Source organism: Anomalospiza imberbis, chromosome 1 (genome assembly GCF_031753505.1).
Source record: "Anomalospiza imberbis isolate Cuckoo-Finch-1a 21T00152 chromosome 1, ASM3175350v1, whole genome shotgun sequence".
NCBI classification, from domain to species: Eukaryota; Metazoa; Chordata; class Aves; order Passeriformes; family Viduidae; genus Anomalospiza; species Anomalospiza imberbis.
Window position 1 is genome coordinate 46,903,003 of NC_089681.1, and position 20,385 is coordinate 46,923,387.

General features: G+C 38.5%; 1 protein-coding gene across 1 annotated transcript in view; it reads right to left on the reverse strand.

Annotated features, from left to right (window-relative positions):
* Nucleotides 1-3,467: 3,467 nt before the first annotated feature.
* The window catches only part of TTC39C (tetratricopeptide repeat domain 39C), a 36,857-nt gene continuing 19,939 nt past the window's right edge, over nucleotides 3,468-20,385 (reverse strand). Inside the window, exons 7-14 of the mRNA XM_068190609.1 lie at nucleotides 14,546-14,639; nucleotides 13,598-13,705; nucleotides 13,031-13,140; nucleotides 12,200-12,323; nucleotides 9,125-9,222; nucleotides 8,118-8,222; nucleotides 6,367-6,405; nucleotides 3,468-6,046 (exon numbers count right to left, since the gene is read on the reverse strand). Coding sequence (XP_068046710.1) covers nucleotides 5,957-6,046; nucleotides 6,367-6,405; nucleotides 8,118-8,222; nucleotides 9,125-9,222; nucleotides 12,200-12,323; nucleotides 13,031-13,140; nucleotides 13,598-13,705; nucleotides 14,546-14,639 — 768 coding nt within the window. The 3' untranslated portion in view covers nucleotides 3,468-5,956. The remainder of the gene's footprint in view (nucleotides 6,047-6,366; nucleotides 6,406-8,117; nucleotides 8,223-9,124; nucleotides 9,223-12,199; nucleotides 12,324-13,030; nucleotides 13,141-13,597; nucleotides 13,706-14,545; nucleotides 14,640-20,385) is intronic.

The following is a 20,385-nucleotide window of genomic DNA, read 5'->3' on the forward strand; positions in this document are numbered from 1 at the left end:
AGTGCAAGTTCTTGCATCTGCCCATGGCATTCACACATTCCCATGAGCTGCTGCCTTTTCCCCCTCCCCACAATACCATGAAACCTGCTCCTGCTTTCTGCTGCTGACTTGCCTAATGCCCAGTACAGGCAGAACCCTTCTAAGCAAGTGCCTTTGCCAAAACCTGTTTTCCTCACTAGCAGCCAAGCCAGACATTTCTTCCCAGCACAGGATGAGGGCAATTCTTCCCTCAGTCTTAGGCTATGATGCCATCACACAATCTAATGCTGCAACTTGCGGAAAGCAGAAAGGCTTTGGCCACATCCCAACCCCTCTGTGGTGAAGAGGTGGGTGCACAGACCATCCCCTGCTTACAGCCTAGCCTTTTAACACAGGCAACATACAAAACCCAAAGGATTTGAACGGCAAAATAGGGCACCTGAGAAGCAATGTTCCTTGGTGTCCTCTGGCAGGGGCTCAGAGGACACAGATGGAGACTGTAACCTCTTCAGCCACACCCCAAGAGGAACCAGGTTATTCCTTCACAATGGCTTTGTTTGTACTGCAGAATCTTATGATTGCAAGGGCAAACCCTGTAACAAACCTCACCTGCCCAGTTGATTGGGGCAGGTGACATTTGCTTCCCAGCACACATTATTAGTAGGTACACACAAGATCATTTTCTGTTCCAATACAACAAGCACAAAAAAGGTCACCATGTAGTGCTGTATTTTCAAGGTTACCACTTGTTTTGGAGGATCATGAAGACAGAAATATCACACAGGGGCAAGGCATGATCAGGAGTCTGCTGAGGGATAAAAACTTTAACTACAACATTGCTGCAGATCAGCCTTCATTATAGTTGGAAAACCATCATCTGCCTACCTGCTCTGGCATTCTTGGATGTCTGCATCTCTATACAAACCAGAGGGGAACTCCAGCAGTTCTGAAGATTTAATACTCGTTGGTGCTAAAGCATTTAGAAAATCTGTAACAGCTTCTTTTTAAGAGTAACATACTTGCAGCTGAACTCTCTGCTAATTTTCAATGAACTTTTAACTTCATTCACAGTAAACTATGCTAATGTATACTCACCACAAAATGCTTCTTCAATCCTTAGTAATTTCTCAAGAAAACTTCTCACATTATCTTTTCAGTCCTGGAGAGTGACAACACAGTTGATAACATTTAAAATGTTAAATATTCATATTTTATGACTTGTGAAACTAGGAAGAAGGGCTTCCTGTAGAAAGAATATTTCAAGGATAGAGAAGTAGAAAATGCATAATTTTTGGAGTTGGGAGAGCAATCCAAAGTCTAGATTTCTGAAAGGCATTACACATACCTGAGTGCAAAGGTAGCCATGATTACTTTGAAACCATCCTCAGTGAATACAGCGCAGAGGAGAACGTGCACATTTGCTTCTCTGGAAAACTTTTAGAACTCCAGGTCTCCAAAGCTCTGCACAGCAAAAGCTTCAAAGATGCTTAAGTACAAATGTCATAAACCACAGAAAGATGTATTACCAGAGGTGAATACAGAACTGAAGCATAAACCTCCATAAATATTTGAAAAGGCTGCAGGACCTAACATAAAATTGTGTGTGTCTGAAACTAAAGAGCAGCTATAGGAAAAAATATGTCTGGAAACTAATTCACTGTGCTGAGACTTAAATGTTGGTTTTGGAAGCCATCAAAAGCAATGTACCAGGTACTTTACTAACACACATCACCCTTTGGCCCCATGGGGAAGGGCCTGTCAGCCCATGAGCAGCCTGCCCAGCTGAGGTCATTGCCTTGTCCTATCACCTTTTGCCCCTTTGTGAAAGTAATAGCTTCCAGACAATGTTGCAATCTAAGAGCCCAGGCAGAAGTTCAGCAAATCAAGGTCCCAGATAAGCCTTTTTTTTCAAACAGAAAAGGGATCAGGTCATTCATTAACTGGGAAGAAGACTATGTCCCAGCAGTACAACTATCTTTTCTCAATACAGTAAACATACTGCTTTTAGTGAAAGACTGGGAGGTTGTTATTACAAAAATTATTTTGTTTAGCAAATTCTGACAATCTCTTTCTCCCTTCCTTCTCAAATCGTCAAGTCAAACAAGTAATTTTTTTCCTTTTAGCCTCTTCCCCTCTCCCACCTGGGCATCTCCTCTAGGTAAGCACAGCTTGCCAGAAATGCCTGAAGAACACTGACCAACAGTCAGTCCCACTGAGTTTAACAGATTACTTGACTGGAACACCATCATGGAATAAATCACATCAAAAGATAAGCAGCATTGTGGAAAAACCAGCAATAGAAAAATTAGGGCTAACAGTAAGACAACTGTACATGAACTTCTCATGGCTGACTCTCACTGGTGGTGAAAACACAGAGTTCAGTAGACTGAAGATCTTGGGCAGTTGTGCAAAGGGGTTCTAAGCAGAGGCAGGGAAGAAATATGCAACTAATATGCACCTATCCCGATAACCTGTGATGAGACCAGCTGTGGGGTCCAAACTCACATCAAAAAAGTGATCAGATATAGAAATAATTCAGCATTTAGTTCTGGAAACGTTGCCTCAAGCTGAATTTCTGTGTGGTAGGAAATGGATGGGGAAGAGGCCAGGTGAGCAGGAACACTTTTCACCATCTCCTAACAATGACACACTTTTGTGACTTGAGCAAGACTATTACTCCTAAATTTCACTTCTCCTTTGTGCTCTAGGCTGCCTGCAAGGCTTCTGACAGATGCCACTGGCTGCCCAATTGCCTTAAAATGAAAAGATAAGCATAAATTTACTTAAGATTAGCTTTAACATTTGGGATCCCATTTGTTTGGGATTGCATAACTTCTAATGAAAGTGCTTCCTACCACTGTTGGTGTTTCATAACGATTGCTGGAAAGGGAAGTTGAGTGCTGTACAGGCTACTCTGCTTTCACCCCACTGCAAGGTTTGCTCAGCCCTACACCAACCTAACACCTGCTCCTGGTCAGACTTCAGCAGGTACACAGCAGTTCTTAAACACAAGTACAGTCAATGGCTGGAAAGACAATCACATTGTTGCAAACTGAAAAGCAATTCACTACAGCATTCAGGGAATTTTATTTAGGAATAAAGTATAACTAGAATATGAAACAAGCATTCAAAGTCAGAGAAGAAATTAAAATGCTTGCTTTAGAGTAAATTAGAAACACTTTTCAAAGGTGTAGGAATGCAACAAATACTACTGTATGTGGTTCTTTTTCCTCAGTGATGAACAAGTGAATTGAGTTTTTACAAATGTGCCTTAAAGCTCATTCACTGTATGGTTGAGCTCAACATGATATAACTCACTTGCTAATCCAGGAGACTGTATGGAAGAAAAAAAATGCTGGAGGTAATTGCTGACTAGAAAACTTTGTTACAGAGTCACTTAACATCCCAGAAGTTTTCCCAGTACTTGGTATCATCTTGTTCAGGAGGCCACCAATTAGAAGTCAAACTCAAGAAGCAAAGGAACAAAATTCGTGTCCACATTTCTTTTAATTTTACTCAGAAATATAAAAGTGCAAGTTCTGTAAATTAACAACATTTACAGTACATCACAATAAATATGCCACCTTGTGACATCTAAAAATTCTAGTTATTTATCTGAAATGAGTTGTACTGAGATAAAAACTGCATCAACATCAACAAAAAATACCTGTCCCAGCAAAGATGGCCTTAATATATTAATTAGCAAGATGCATATTCCATTATTGCTATTAGACCATGCCTCCGAGTTCCACTGTATAAAAACTTACTAGTTTACACAAAAGACGATTATTTTTTTTTTTCTCATCACAGGCACAATCTAACATAAAAAATAATTTTGCCATATACAGTGTAGGAGGGTCTCCTACTAGGAGAGGGGGGAAAATAAAGTAATTAATACAGAAACATACAGTTGTGATGATTTGCTAAGCCCACAGGAAAGCTGCACTTTGCACAGAGTTATCGAACTGTTACATGAACATATAATGTCTTTCTATACCCACTCCTGGCCTGGTGAGAACAGGTGAGGCCTTTTAGTAAATTTACTACGATTTTCTAGCTACCTCCAAGTATGCAGACTCTAAATATCCCAACACAAATTGCATGCAGGTGCTTTGTGTCCTGAACAGCCAAGTTTCACATCAAATGTAAGGAGTGTATTTAAAAAGAATTTTGCCAGTAGCTGCACCATTCCCAGCTATTTACCCAGAACAGACTGTCTGATTGAAAAACATTAAAAGTCAGATAGGACAAAATAAGATTTCAAGTACATTAAAGCCCATTTTTAAAATAATTATTTGAACTCTAAGCAGTCACTATATACATATACAATATATCATTTTCTACTCAATATTTATTTGGATTGACCAAATAAGGTTGAACACTCATTTTTGACTCAGTATTACTGTCGAAGTGGAACACCTAGATTATAGAAAAATAAAACTGCTTTATAAAGAGTTCCTCCTCTCCTTCAGGAACTGCAACAGAAGTGTTAAACTGCTCTAGGAATGCCTTTCATAGCAGAACTGTGTCTTTCTACAGAGAAATAAAAGTGTCTCAACCATTTCATTTGGCCTACCAAACAGGACATTACTTCTCTCCTCCATATCAGTCTTGCTTTAGATGTAACCTCAAAAGCAAATCAATGAAGGTTAGGTGTGGGCAAAGTCTAGAACTTTGGCAACATGCTCTACAAAAAGGTAAGGAAAAAAAAAAGAAAAAGAAAAAGAAAAAAAAAACAAAAACAAAACAAACAAAAAAAAAGCTTAAGCTAAGGAACTGTTTAAGGCAACCTGACCAAAGTAAAGATAAGGCTTTTGGAAACTACTTCCAAGGATATCCAGTTTTCTTAGCTTTGCAAAGTAACATAATTCAACAAACTTTATGGTCAGATTTCCATTCACAAGCTTCTTTAAAAAAAATATTTACCTTCCTAGAATATTAGCTGAATATAAAACATAAGGAAATACTACACATTACAGAAAAAAAGTAAAAAAAAAAGCTACAGATAAGCACACTGATCACCAAATATTAAAAACTATATGGTCATGACAAAAGTTTTAGGATCTCTGAGGTATTTCAATTACTTAACACCACAGGCTTGAAATACTATACAGAGACTGAAGATATTGTAATATTGGTGTAACTACCAAAGCAGTTTTGTGGGTTGGCATTTTTTTGGTTGTGGGTTTTTAAAATGCCTTTAAAGGTCACTGCTATAAGGATCCAGCAGCTTGATTGAAAAACATGTAAAATCTTAACAGGATATTCAGAATGTAAGAGTGAAATAAGAACTGCCCAAGCTACTGCTGCATGTCAAAGTATTTGTCTGGAATGTACCAGAAGCAAAGAACATCACTGATATCACAAATATGAGCTGGGTTGGGAGGAAAGGGATAAAGAACAAAAGGGGGTGAGATGTTTAAAATTCACCACTAGCCATCATGAGGTAACTGGCAAAAGCCACTAAAATTTAGTAAGACCTGCTTTTTGTAGCTGAACAGTTTTCCTCCGCCTCCTGTGTGCTGGCTAATACTTGGAGAAAAAGGAGTATTCTGACCACTTCCAACTTCAACATTTAAACCAATTACTTATATTGCATTATTCTAATCAAACCAAAAGTGTTCCTCCTGGAAAATTTTCGATGCAGATCTGTTTTAAAAGGTAAAAATCAACCTTGCCAATGTTGTTGAGGCAAATCATGTGCTTATTTAGGCTCACCCACAGAGTTACAAGTAATTTTGTTCGGCTTGGTTTAAACAAAATAAAAAATAAAGAGTTAAAAACACAAGGTCACTTAACCTTCTTCCTGGTTGTTTACCTTTAGTTAAAATTGTAATGCTTTTTCTCAGCCATACTAGGAAAGTGTCTCTGGCACAAGTGGTTTTCAGAAGAAAAGCTGGACTTCCCAACAGCTCTTTCTTCTGCTTCATCCTAAAGTGCAGGAACTGTGGGAAAGGGTAGCAAGCCTTCCTGACAGTCACTGTGGAACCACTTCCTTTAGAGAGGCTAAGGCTGCGTGTATGCGGACGTGCAATCTGTTCTCAAAGTCATATCCAGTAAATTCCTCCTGGGGGAAAAAACAAGGAAAAAAAACCCAAACATATACCTGTTATCCTCCTTCACTTCAGGATATGCAGATAATCTTAATGCTTAGAAAATCATGTTACAAAAGAGTCCAAAGAAAAGAGGTACCACATACCTATGGAGCACGCATAAATGTGTATCATGCACATTAATGCACATTTATGTGACAGGAGTTGTAGATTACAGGTGAGGGACACCACCGGTTAACACCCACTCCCCCTTCCAACCAAGCCCCTGAAAACACAACCTCCCAAATGCCCTTTCATCTCAGACAATTAAATTAGAAAATGCCTTAGTTTTTACCTTGGCTTGGAGCAGTAAGGTTTTGCCTCTTGGCACAGTCTACAAAAAGACAAACATTGCATTGGAAACACATCACAAATGTTACAGAAAATACTTTAAGTAAATGAGCTGGTGAGACTGGAGTAACATCTCTACCTTTGAAAACGGTACTGAGCAGACAAAGCCCTCTCAAATTAGGAAACTGGAAATACTAATGAGGCACCCAGGAGAAGCACTATTATGTATTTCTAGTCTTCTACAGAAAAGGTGAAATTACAGAAATTACAAAATCCTATTCCCTTCTCTTTCATAACCATTATGGAGCTCTAGCACAACACCTTAGCTACTAAATGAAATTTTGTAAAAACAGGAACCACTCACCTCTAGTTCTAGCTCTTGCTTTCCCCTACCCCATCTCATTTTATTGAAGTCAGGCATCATTTACCTCCTCATTTTCTGAGTGCCACGAGAGGGAGTTTCCTCCACATCCTTCATATGCTAAACACTACCAAAGCTCCTCCAGCTGAGGCTTGTTCAGCCCTCAAACACCCTATATAAGGCACACTCAGTTACTGTGTGCACACACTGTGTGTAAAGCAGGAGGAAGGAAGGAAGGACTGCTCTCACGTTCTTCAAATCTTAACATACCTTCACTACCACATGTTTTGGGTTTTTTTTTAGAAACACTTGACATGATCAAATTTAAACATAAACATGGAAAGAAAGGCAACAGGAACTGTTATGGGACTCAGACCTTCCTTCCAGGCTTCAAAGCCCAGTTCTAAGTCTTAGGGCAGCAGGGTTTTCAAAAATAAAATTAGTTTTAAATGCATTTTCTAGTTCTGTCCTTTGTCATGATAATTGTCTTTATTGAAAGATTTTCCTCTCCTCCCCCCTTTAAGAGGAAGGCTCAACTCTAACTAAATGTGACAACACAAAAACCAACTGAAAACAGAATCTTAAGAATATGAGATACTATCAGCCCACTACTTCATACACCACATACAGTGAAGGGAGGATTCAAGTGACTACCCTGTAACCACTTCCCCCATAACCTGCCATCTGATTAATGACACAAGGTGGCATAAACTCCAAGGACTGGGGTTACACATTTGAGGAGAGAAATGGCACCAGGAGTGCTGCACAAGCTGCTCTGTTTTAAGATTCTCTGAGGGAAGGTATGTGCACAGACCTGAATAATTAAATGTACTGTCAGCCAAGCCATTTGGACAATCTGAAAGCCAGGTGGATTATTTTCTTCCACAACCTGAAGAACAAAGCCCTCACTACTCAGGGTGGAAGTCAAAATGCCCACACAATCAGCTTTAATGGAATTTAAATTACTAAAAAAACACTTGCTATTTTAGGAAGGCATCAAATTCTATTTGGAGAGGATAAGTATAGGTAAACTTTGAACGGCATCCAACAGGATATTAAATAGGTGAGAAAAGGACCCTAGACCATCTACCAGACTAAATACCTCCTGCAGACAAGAAATCCCTGCTTATCCAGGGCATTCTGGTAGGCCTTTGTTGCCACCAGCAGCAGGAACACTCTCAGTATTAAAAAACAAAGGTATTGTGATCTAAAACACATTCAATTTCTTGGATTGAATACCCACCCCCCACAAAGTTGTAAGTTTCTTTATGGTAAGTACGAAACAAATTTTTAAAACTTCATATGCACCTACAAACTTTGTTTCATTCTTTTCATAGTAATATGTTGACTCCTTCCACTCGTTTTTTAGGTTTAAAAATAGGTCATGCTATTACCTCTGGATTGTCCAACAGGATACAGCCAAGTTCATAGCAAGCATACGGCTGGACATACAAGTTGCTTTGACGGCAGAGTTCATCTTTAGCAGCTCGCTGAAAGTACTGCAATAATGAAAGAAAAAAGAAAAAGAAACCAAAGACTGCAGAGGTACATTAAAATTTTCTGGTTGTTACTTCCAAACAATGCAGAAGTACAATTCAACTTTAATCTGTAGAAATTAGCCAAAGGTAAAATAAGAATACATTAAAAATGTGCAATGGTATAGATTCCTACAGCACTGTTGTATCAAGGCAAAATTATTAGTTTGGCTTTTTACCAAGTATTATAGTGACTGATTCAAGAGTTTTCCAGTTTCATAGTGAAAAAAACATTAGCTCTAACAAGAAACTGACATCAAAGATGAAGTATCCAGATTATTTAAGGTATGTTTGAGAGAAATGGGGTAGGGGGAAGGAGGGTTTAAAGCCAGCACCTTGCTGCTTAAATGAATAACATTCTATTCTGGGGAGGAAAAAGGAGAGTTGTACCTACAGATCAAAACCTGGAGTGGTGGCAAAATTATTCTTTGGTATATGCTAATAATCAAACTCCCCTCTCTAACATGTTCAGAGAAGAAGCAGCAAACCTGTGCCTTCAAAAGGGCAATCTCCAAGATACTTTAAAAAAAACTTCGTTTTCTTTGGGGGACAAAGTACATCTAGCAGAGCAAAAACTTTTCTCTTATTCTTTCCAGCTTCCCCATAACTCTTGTTACTACAAACTACTTTACTGCCATGTTCATTCAACAAAGCCAATTACTTTCACAGCACAGAATATAATGAAGACATGTTAAACCAGAAGATTTTAAAAGAAACTCTGTTAGAATTCACAAACTAGAATGATCAATGGCACTGAAAAACTAATTACTCGCTTAACACCCTTACTCAAAAGTATTCACTGTTTTTAAAGGAATAGTTTATAAAATAGGAATAATAAAGGTGGAAATTACCATTGAACTACTTACCTGAACAGCATCTTCAGAATTTCCTAAACATTTGTGTATGGCACCGAGAAGCAAATTCCTCAAACCAGCAGCCGATGAATCATCCACATCATGACAAGCTTAATGAAAAGATCCCAGTAAACAAGGTGGATTGAAATACTTTCTTAGACAATAACTGATTTACATTGTCTTTTAGTCTGATATTTAAATTTTGCCAGAAAAAGGAGACGTTACTAACATTAACAGAAAGCCAAGTAAGTTGGTTTCTTTTAAATACAACCAATTCTGTATGAACCTCATCAAGAAATCTGCCACTCATGAGAGCAATTCCTAACAGGAATGAATGGGTTGAAGTCAAAGGCAGTTGGTGTGCTCCGCTCACAAGAGGAGGACTGATCTTTACTGGTCTTTGAAATATCCACTAAAAGGTAAAATTAAGAAGCAATCATCTCATTCTGGTGTTACAGAACACTGGTTAGTCCCACATATTGAAAGAAAAATACATAGACCAAGTTAGAAGGAGCACAGGGCAAGCAATTCAGACAAACCTGACTTTTTCTGAACTGAAACCAAATGACAGATGCACAAAAATTTGTACTGGACATAAGAACCCAGCTTAGAGTGTTTTGGCATCACAATTCTCAGTGATGATGGGAGGATAAGGTTAATTTGCCAGACCTTAGCTGGTCCACAATCTGGGGACAGACTGTGCCTCATCTGAGTAGTTCTGTTTCCAGGAAAAACTGAATCACAATGCATGGAACCCTTTCTAAACAAATCAGACTCCATTTTGATCATGCTTATTAGTGCCAGCTCTGCTAAATCAAGGCGAGTTCCATGAGGAGCCATTTGCACTTGCCCACACCAGCACCTCCAGGAAGGAGAGAGTACAGGGCTTTTCATCCCATAACTGCTGTGTCTGGAGCAGTGCAGCTCCTTCATCATTTGCCTCACAGCATAAACCCTGCCAGATCTTAACCAGCTCTGCATTCACAACACAGATAATCCACAACCCAAAGAAGCCACCTATGGATAACTATAAGGCGGCTTCATGAAGTATTTGCATTGTCAGTTCTTGTGTGGATTACAAGTCTTAAATTATTTGGCATTTTACTTACAGAGATTCAAGTGGATACAAATTCATTCCTTTAAGTCAAGTTCTATCCCTGAGGAAAAGCCTGGAAATCCACCCCAACAAATTACAATCCAATTGTTCATGACAAGAGGAAACAAATGTGGGGAAAAAACCTCCCTATTATTCATGTTTTTGAAATACACATAGGTGCAAAAATAAGACTCACTGCACAGAAAACCTTCAACCAGGGATGATTGATGCAGACATATTTGTCAGCGTCAAACTTACAAGCAGTGTATCTCTGAATTTGAACCTATACTGCTATTTCACATTGAAATGTGAACCACTGACCGGAAGCTCACACAAGGGAGACCTACACTGCCTCTGAGTGTTCAGGAGAGAATACAAACTCCTTATACCCTCTAAAGTTGACCACTCTGAAGGCAAAGGACAGCCAAAAAAAAAATACTTGAATTTATTTTTATGTAAGTAAATCTGATTTTAAAGCCTACCATTACCTTTCTGACTAGAAAACTAGGAATCTGACTATAATCCACTGCCATCACGCAATTTAAATGGATAAGTTATCTCAAAGTAAAACTGGTACGAACACCACAACTAGTCCTGACTCTTGATTTTGAGACTGGAGTTTTCTAGCATAACATGAAAATTGTGTACAATCCCCAAAATTCCATGATTACCAAAAAAAAGCACCTCATAGCAGACAAATTTTGTTTTGTTTTCTAAACGAGCAAGTAATAATCAGAAGATTTTAGAATGGTTTGGGTTGGAAGGTACCTTAAAGACCATCCAGTTTCAGCCCCCTCCCATAGGCAGGGACACCTTTCACTAGACCAGGTTACACAGACCCTCATCCAGCCTGTCCTGGAACACTCTCAAGGATAGGACATCCCCACCTTTCCTGGGCAACCTGCTCTAGTGCCTCACCACCCTCACAATAATTACTTCTTAATATCTAATCCATATTCACCTTCTTTCTGTTCAAAGCCATTCCCCCGTGTCCTGTCGCTCCCTGCTCTTGGAAGAAGTCCCTCCCCAGCTCTCTTGCAGGTCCCCTCAAGTAACTGAAAGGTTCTCTAAGGGCTGCCCGAAGGCTTCTCTTTTCCAGGCTGAACATCCCAAAGTCTCTCAGCCTAACCTCACAGGAGAAGTACTCCAGTCCTCTGATAATCTGTGTGGCCCTCCTCTGGACCCACTCCAACGAGTCCATGTCTTTCTGGTGCTGAGCACCCCAGACCTGGACACAGTATTCCAGGTGGGATCTCACCAGAGCAGAGGGACAGAATCACCTTCCTGGACCTGCTGGCCACACTCCTTTTGATGCAGCCCAGGATGCAGTCAATGGGCTGCCAATGCATATTGCAAGGTCATGTTGAGTTTCTCTTCGACCAGCTTGAAACTATTTGCAGAATGCAAACAAGAGTGATTGCTGGATGGAGGAAGAAGCACTGAACACTTAATGATACACACTGTTACCATAAGCTTCACATGAGACATCCCTAAGTCAGCTGGAGACGAAGGAAGAGGCAACCACTCACCACTAAGAAGGTCTCAAGACAAACAGAACACCTGTCATGTCACAGATAGCCTCACAAGCTACCTATTTCCTCTTAGAAGAAAACTGACATGCAGGAATGAACATGTAGTTTTAATTTTTTTCTATTTTGTTGCTAGGTTTAAGTGAGTAACATTTTGCTTAGTGACAGTAACTTTTGGTTAGGAACAGTAACTATCATGCTATTGTTTCATTTTAAACAATGATTAACAAACAGCTACATGCAGCAGGCAGTTACAGCTTCTCCCAAAAACTTGTAAAAATGAAGCATTAGGCTGAGTAGTAAGGGGTCACTATTCCATTGTTACTCACCTGTACTTTGCTATGACACATGCACACAAGTTAAAATGTTCATGCTACTGCTATTAGCTACTCCACACAACAGCATAAAATCATACATCTTCATTTTAAAATATAAATAAATAAATCAAGGAGCCATATATACCTTGACTCATATGCTGTAAGTTCGAGAGGGAACAGTTTGGAAGGGCTTTCCATAAGTATAACACTTCAATGGATGCCAGGACACAGAGCTCTTTGGTTGGTATTTGTTTCCTAAATCTATCTGCCTGCAAAATGCAAGAAAGAAGGAAGAGAGATCCATCATTTTTTCCTTTAGAGAGAACATGATATTCACAAATAATGTATTATAAACACTAACTGTTTATACTGTTAGTATAAACTGTTTGTACTGTTTGTACTGTATGTACTGTTTTAACTGTTTTATAAAGTCACCCAACAATTTTATGAAAATAAAGTCAGTAGTAACTTAGCCTAAAGATTTTAAGACTAAAAATCATAATTTTCAAATAATTTAAGGGCTTACATATTGATCAAAAATAAAATCTCCTTGTATGCAGCCTGACTGGCCCAATACACACTGACTGGATGCTGAGACAGTACCATCTGCAAGATCACCAGTTGAGTGCTATTTCCTAGACAACTCCTAGCTCTCAAAAATAACTAAGGTTTTCACAAACAAGACAAGATAAAAAGGAGTAAGGAAGGCAAAGCTAGAAGGAAAATTACCAAAGCAACTACAGTATCATGTACTTTTATCTTTAATAATTACTTTAGCTGTAGAGTGAATAGCTAATTCCCATTTCCTTTGTTAGGTCCTTCAAATTACACTATTCTTTTCCCACCCTATTCCTTCCCACAAATTCTACAGAAGCAGGACAGCAGAAAAGAGATACATCCTGCTAAAGAAAATATTGAACTAAAACCTGAACTGTTATCAGTGTACCATAACAAGTCAGCCTAGGCAAAACCCAACCTTTTTCACTGAAAATTGTTCAATCTGATTGTTTTTTCTTTTGAAAAGCTTCTGAACTTCCTTGAACACATTCTGAGCACCATTGACATCACCAGTGGCTCCCTGACACACTGCAAAAATACAGAAACAAAAATACATTAACAGTACTGGGATATGAAACAGGAAAAAATAAGATTAGATATCATACGGTCACAGAGAAAAGCCTCCACACACTCACTTCCAGAAAGTTATCTAGATTGAGGATTTGACCAGCATGGCAATCTCAACTCCCGCAGGTACCCTCTGTGTTCATTACAAAGTCAGTTCTACTTTTTATATCCATTAAAGGAAGTAATATCACCAAGTTTGTGAAGTGGTAATAATTCTATGTACATGGAGAGGGGTGTACAGTCAGGCAGGTACAGGTATGAGCATGCAAGTGTTCATAATGGAAACAAACACAATTGTCCAAGTCAAGCCTGGCACAAAGCTGCTTGTGCAGCAGGCACTACATGCACCAGAAAGTTTCCCAAGAGAAAACAGTGCCAAAACCCTATCACATCTCTGACTTACCCTGGATATACTCACCTGCTGTTAAATAAGCATAGTAGCACTGGGACCACCTGGATTCATTCTTAAGCCTTTCGAAGGATTCAAAGGCATCTTTGAAGTTCATCTCTATCATGCTACACCAACCTAAAAGCAACACTGATTTAACTTCAGGGGAAGTACAGCAATTCAAACTCAGTGTCAACATTATTGAAACTCACAGTTCTGTTGTGTTTGCTTTGTTATGACAGCTGGAGCATGTTTAACAACTATAAAAGTAACTGGAAATTTAAAAACCAAACAAAGGACATACATGTGAAGTCTGGTTTAAATTTACTGGGACATTTTGAATTAGAAGATTCCATAGGAAATAATGAATCCACATTTCAGAACAGGAATAAAATCATATACCAAAAGCTCTCATTATTAAAATTTAGATACTACATTTTGTAGAATGTTGAAACTTACAAAGCTACTTTTTCCATTATTATTTTCTACTGTGACAAGATCCCATTTAAAGCTTGAAGCAACCTATCTTCTCCACTATAAAGACTTGTATGCAAATTAAGACCATATATCATATCCTTCTATTGACAGAAGGAAATGAACACAAAATACAGACCCTACAAACTGTGAAGCTTCACTAAACTAATTAGTTTTTGGCACAGAAATGGTGAATCCATAGACAAATCAGATTAATTTATTTCTAATTTTAAATAATACTTAGTAGGTTAACAGTTTGCTCTTGATTCCACAGTCAACTCTCTGATTTTGCATCACTTTGTACTTGCAGATAATTTTATTATGAAAAAGTGCTAAATTCTACTTGTCTAAACAAGAAGATTATTACCATAATTTACTCAAGACGAAGGTCAGTAATCTAAAACCTTTTCTAAAATCCTAGTAAGAAGTATCCAGTTTGTTTACTGAAGCTGCCAGTCAAAACTTGAAAGTGAGCTGTTTATGGTGTAAGCACATCCAACGTACCTATTTCATATAAGCAGACATGTTGAATCTCCCTTTGGTCTGTTGCAAGTTCCAAAGCAGTATGAAATGAGGTCAAGGCACTATTAATTTGACACTAACAAAGGTGAAAGAAAAAGAAAAAATTCAGACACCTGAGATTTAAAATTTGCTGTATAATCTAATATTAATAAAGAAAAAATCATATTTCTTCTAATAGGTAGTTAATAAAAACAAGAGTAGAGTAGTTTAATAGTGAAATAGCAGCCAGGTCAGATCACGTCTCCACCTTCAACCTTAAAAATCAGTGACTATATTACTCCTATGTGCTATTAAGTCCAAAATTAACTTGGTTTGTGCAGTAAGCTTTTAAGTTATCTCACTTCTACTTTTACTAGTCATTCCACCTTTAAAAATCATGTCTTTAACATCTGCTAATGAAGTTTAGCTTTCTGCACAAGAGGATACCTTTAGTGTTTGATTTCATTTATTTATTTTGAACTTTTCACCTCTTCCCATATGCCTCAGAAACCCCTTCGAGCAACAGTTAGTAGAGAATTCATAAATGCTGCATGACACATAAGAAGATAAAAAAGCATATGAGAGAAAAAGCATTTTGATAAAATCATTAGCCAACAACAGCTTAGTAAAAAGAGCTGACATTTTTCTAAGAACTAGAATGATAGTTCTTTTGACTACCTGGTTTTCCCAGTCTGGGACGGGACTTCACCATATCAATCATTATGGAGGGGAATGAAAATCAATATTTAATTAACCATACCATATATTCCAATACAGACTATACCAGCTTTAATATTGTTCCTGCATTTATTATAATCTATACAACAGAACAATTTTAAGCCTCTCTCTGCTGACTAAGCATGTGAGCAAAATAAACCCTTGAAAATACAAACTCACCATCTACACCAGCACAACTGAAATCAAAAATTCCTACAAAAATCTGCAGCATTGTGGCTTAAGTCCAGGCATACAGAGAGCTCTGAAACAACTGTATTAGATTTTCTCCTTTGTCTCATCAGGGAAAACTGGTTTAGTTGCTAAGGAATTATTTAACTGTAAATAATACATATTGCATCAAGACAACACAACTGCCTGCACAAGGAGCCACAGCTGTATCAGTATAAACACTGTACACTTGAAAAGTACAAAAGTGATTGAAATAAGATGCTTGTTGGCAAGGCAGAAGAATATACAACACAGAAAGACAGGTGAGTTATATTTGCCCTCAGAATTGTCAGGGAGCCTGAGCCAGGTGCTCCTAGTTCACTCCTGTAACAGCACATTCTCTGCACTACACATGACTCCACTGACGCTGCATCACCCCAACACAACTTCCTGGAAAGTAACTGCTATTGGCCCAGTCTTACAGGAAAAATAAAATAAAATAACATCAGTTTAGAACTTTATTTCTGTGCTAGGCATTCAAAAGCTCTGTAAATCTATGTTTTCAGTGCTTCTGAGGAAAATGACAAAAAAAAAAAAAGAAAATCTAAATATTTAGTCCTCTTTAAAGATACACTTCCTTCTAAACCCCTAACCATTCTGAAACAGAAATCACTTATTCCATAAAATGACTACTGGCAATCAACTCATTGTCTGCAATGCTGTAAACCTGCCTGGGGCAGCACAGGAAATACTGTCCACCTAGCAATTTACAAGTCCAGTTTGTTGAATATTCAAATCTTCTATAACCCACCTCTCTAACTCTCTAGATCTCTCAAGTGTTTTGACATCTGCCTAAGTTCTCCTTCAGCATCAAGCTCATTTAAGTGTGTTTCTGAAACATTCATTAATAATTAAAGTTTCAATCATCTCCAGGGATTACAGCAACATCCTGGAATATGAATTACTACTCTTGGAGTTAATTCTTTAATTACTTTCTGTTTACTGCTTAAAAGAACAAACAAAAATAATTACAAAGTCCTAGGAGTCTGCAAGTGTAACATCCTGGCTGCACCTGAAATTGATGCTATTGAGATTTATAAATATATATATACACACACTTGTAATTCCTTCAATAGGCATCACTGACATCTCTTTTGGATATAATACAAAGACAAAAAAGACCAACCCATAAAATATGTAGTATACAGAACTACAAAACCATAAAGAGGATTAATAAACAGAATGTGAGAAGCCTAGTCTTACATTTCTGGACTTCAGATTAAAACTAAAAGCACCCCAACCAACCAACTAAGCATCATCTACAGAGCTTACCAAGACAATTTGGTTTCCCAAGACAGCATGCATTTCCCCAGAGTTGTTCTGAAATCTCAGGACACTTTCCGTCTGTCAGAACTCTCCATTCTCAATCACCACTCTGACATAAAGCTTTTAAGAAGTCATGCTCAGAAATAAGGGAAAACCAAAAATCAACTTCTGAAGGCTAACAATTTACACTAGAGGACATTATATGGATGTTTCAAAACCTGTATTTTCTATTCCTTAGCACACTAAAACCTATTTTTCCTTAGACAAGTCACAAAATCAAACTAGAATAAAACTAGGATATTGTATTTTATAGGAACAAGTAACTAGAAAAGTCAGCACAATTCCTGAAAATAAACCCTGATGTTATGCATGCTCTGCAATTTTTTTTACTTTGGATGCTTCTGTGATTTTCTTCCAGAAAGCTCATTTAAGACTTCTCAATACTTGTTACTACTCTTGTCCTCAGTCTGCTTTTCTGTACCATACCCTCTCACCCCTAAATAAGAATGATGGTGCTGATACCATAACATCTACAAAAGGTAACTAAAAGCAAGAGTGCTTGTAGGCATTACATTTAAACACGTTACCACTGCACATTTTCTGCAGCCTGCTCATCAACCACAATTTAGCACACCTGAAAGTACCACTGGTATTCTGCCTGTCAGCTGGAGTATTTGGTACTTTTTCCTTCAGACTATTTACATGCACCTACACCAATGGAAAATACGAGTCAAGCCTCAGAACCTGAGGGGTTTTTTGCAGCCAGAGATTTCCTGTTGTTTATATATATATATTGAGGCAGAAATACGTACCATATAATCACAAATCAAGCACATAAATGTCCATAAAAGCAGTCTTAGTGAATTATGCAAAAGTTCGTAAAAATGCTTCTTTTAATACACAGTCTCTTAACCTACTCTTTGGAAAGAAAGATTTGATCAACCTAGCAGAGCAACCTTTAAATTTCTGGTGCACTTTCATTCCAGTCTTCCCAGATCATCATCCTTTCTTTTCCCTTAACTCGCTCAATTCAATAGTCTCCAAATGCTTTCAGACTTTTCTCTCAAAAATGTGAATCTGGGAAAAAAAAAAGCTGATAGATAATCTGCTCCACATTTACCACACCTGTAAAGCTACTTCTTCAAAAACTGAAGTCTGCTAAGGGTTTTACTGACTAATATCCATTAATGCTTTTTGGGGCACAAAGCATTATTCAGCCCCATGCTGTTCATTTGTCTTCTATAGACAGGAAGGTTTCACAGAGACAGTGCTTTCTCCTTGACTGCCTTCCTTGGCAATTTTCTCCTTTGTTAAGATTTGTGTCTCTGTCTGTGTCTCACTGACCAGTCCTCAATTACTGCTCCTGCCTTCTGAACAGTTTCCCTGTCTCCAAGGGTCCATGGGCTGAACTGTGCTCCTTACTGTTTTTTTCTCCATAGAAAAGAAAAGACACATACATACCTCCTAATGGAAGCTGAATATACCATCAGCTGAAGGCTACAAAAAATGTATGCAGGATCACAAGAAAAAAAATTGACGGACTGAGTGCTAGCAGGCCCTAATGCAAACCCTACAACCATAAATGGAACACACAAGGTCTTCTGAGTAACATCTAAGGTGCCTTTTATCCATCTGTACTATTACATTGTGTCACAGAAATGTTGAAAGATGACAGATGTAAAAGAAGGACTCAGGTATATAAGCTTCAGCTCAAGGTATACTTCTAAGTTATACTTCTAGGTTAAAATACAATTCTAGTAAGCCACAAGGTATACTTCTAAGTTATACTTCTAGGTTAAAATACAATTCTAGTAAGCCACAAGGTATACTTCTAAGTTATACTTCTAGGTTAAAATACAATTCTAGTAAGCCACCTGGAATAATATCCTATGCCCACTGGAAAGAATTTAAACCTAATTGTGCACTAACAGTTTCAAGGAAGGCCAAATAAGCACTTCCTAGGCTTTGCAGGAGCTGTCCTCACCCACCTTAGAAATGAGGAGGAAATTACAACTCAGCATTTTAGCCTGTAATGTGAGAGTGTCTGTGCACTTCCAGTTGAGACCCACAGAATCATTTAGGTTGAAAGAGACCTCCAAGGTCAGCCCAACCTTTGACCAATCATCACCTTGTCAACTAAACCACAGCTCTAAGAACCACATCCAGTCACTTCTTGAATACCTTCAGGGACAGTGATCCCACCACCTCCATGCACAGTTTGTTTCAAAGCTTAACAACCATTTCTGTGAATAAATTACTCCTGATCTCCAATTTGAACCTCCCCTAGCTCAGCTTGAGGCCATGTCCCTCGTCCTCACTGCCTGGGAGAAGGGCTCAATCCCCAGCTGGCTACAAACTCCTTTCAGGCAGTTGTAGAGAGTGATAAGGTCACCCCTAAGCCTCCTCCTCTCCAGACTAAACAATCCCAGCTCCCTCAGCTGCTCCTCAAAGACTCGTGCTTCAGACCTTTCACCAGTTGTGTTGCCCTTCTTTGGACACACCAACAACCTCAATGTCTGTCTTGAACTGAGTGGCTCAGGACTGGACACTACTCGAGGTGAGGCCTCACCAGCGCTCCCACACAGAAGGACACAGTCACTGGCCTGGCCCTGCTGGACACACTAATATGCCATGGATGCTTGTAAGACCATTGTCCAGATTCAGGACACATGTAACCACAAGTGTGCTGTGCAAAAACCCAGTGCAGCTCCCCATTCCATTGCCACCAGTCACATTCCCTCCTTCACTATTATGACAACAGCATTTAAGCAAATTAAGCTGGAAAAGTTCTACCAAAGTCCAGAAGAGCCCATAACACTTAAACATTCAGACACAGCAAAACCTCTGTGACAGAGCACTACTTGGAACAAAGAAATGATGGGAGGAGGGGGAAGAGGCAGCTGAATGGAAAAGCTCTCATAAAAACACACACATGAATAGCAAAAGGACATTTTAATTCCAGCCAGCAACTAAAAAGCTTTCTGCTGACTAAGGGCATGGGTACACAGCATAATGCACAGCATTCTGCCTGCCTGAGTTACTTAGTTAACATGGCCACGCTGTCTCCACTCACTAGGAGTTAAACTTCACTATCTCCAGACAGTATCTGTGCACTAAATAATGCAGTAAGATTACATTTAAACAACTCTCATTTGAAATATTACAGTTCTCCAGAAAGGGACTGACTACACAAAACTGACTTATCCCAAATATATCCTCTTTCTTTACACATACACTTGATTTATTAACAACTTATGTTTAGACTTTTGCTGTAACCTGCCCTGAAAGTCAGAAGAATCATCTGAATTTTATTCCTCGCTACATTAAAATACCAAGTTATACCCTGCATTCATTTTGTAGTTATTCCCAAAAAATTTGATTTTTACCATAAGAATGGAATAGGCATATAAATTAATAAAATCCACTAAGGTCTTTCCTACTCAGGCAGCAGCAATACTTTCCCAAGAGTGACAACTTGCCTCTGACAATATAATTCCCAAAATGCATCACTACTTTCAAAAAGACAGCAAAAAAAGAAAAACAACATTCAAATCCCATGCAGGAATACGCCTGCAAATCTGAAAGGGCATTGAAGCCTGTTCCTCTGTTCTGTTACTACCTCTCTGAAAATA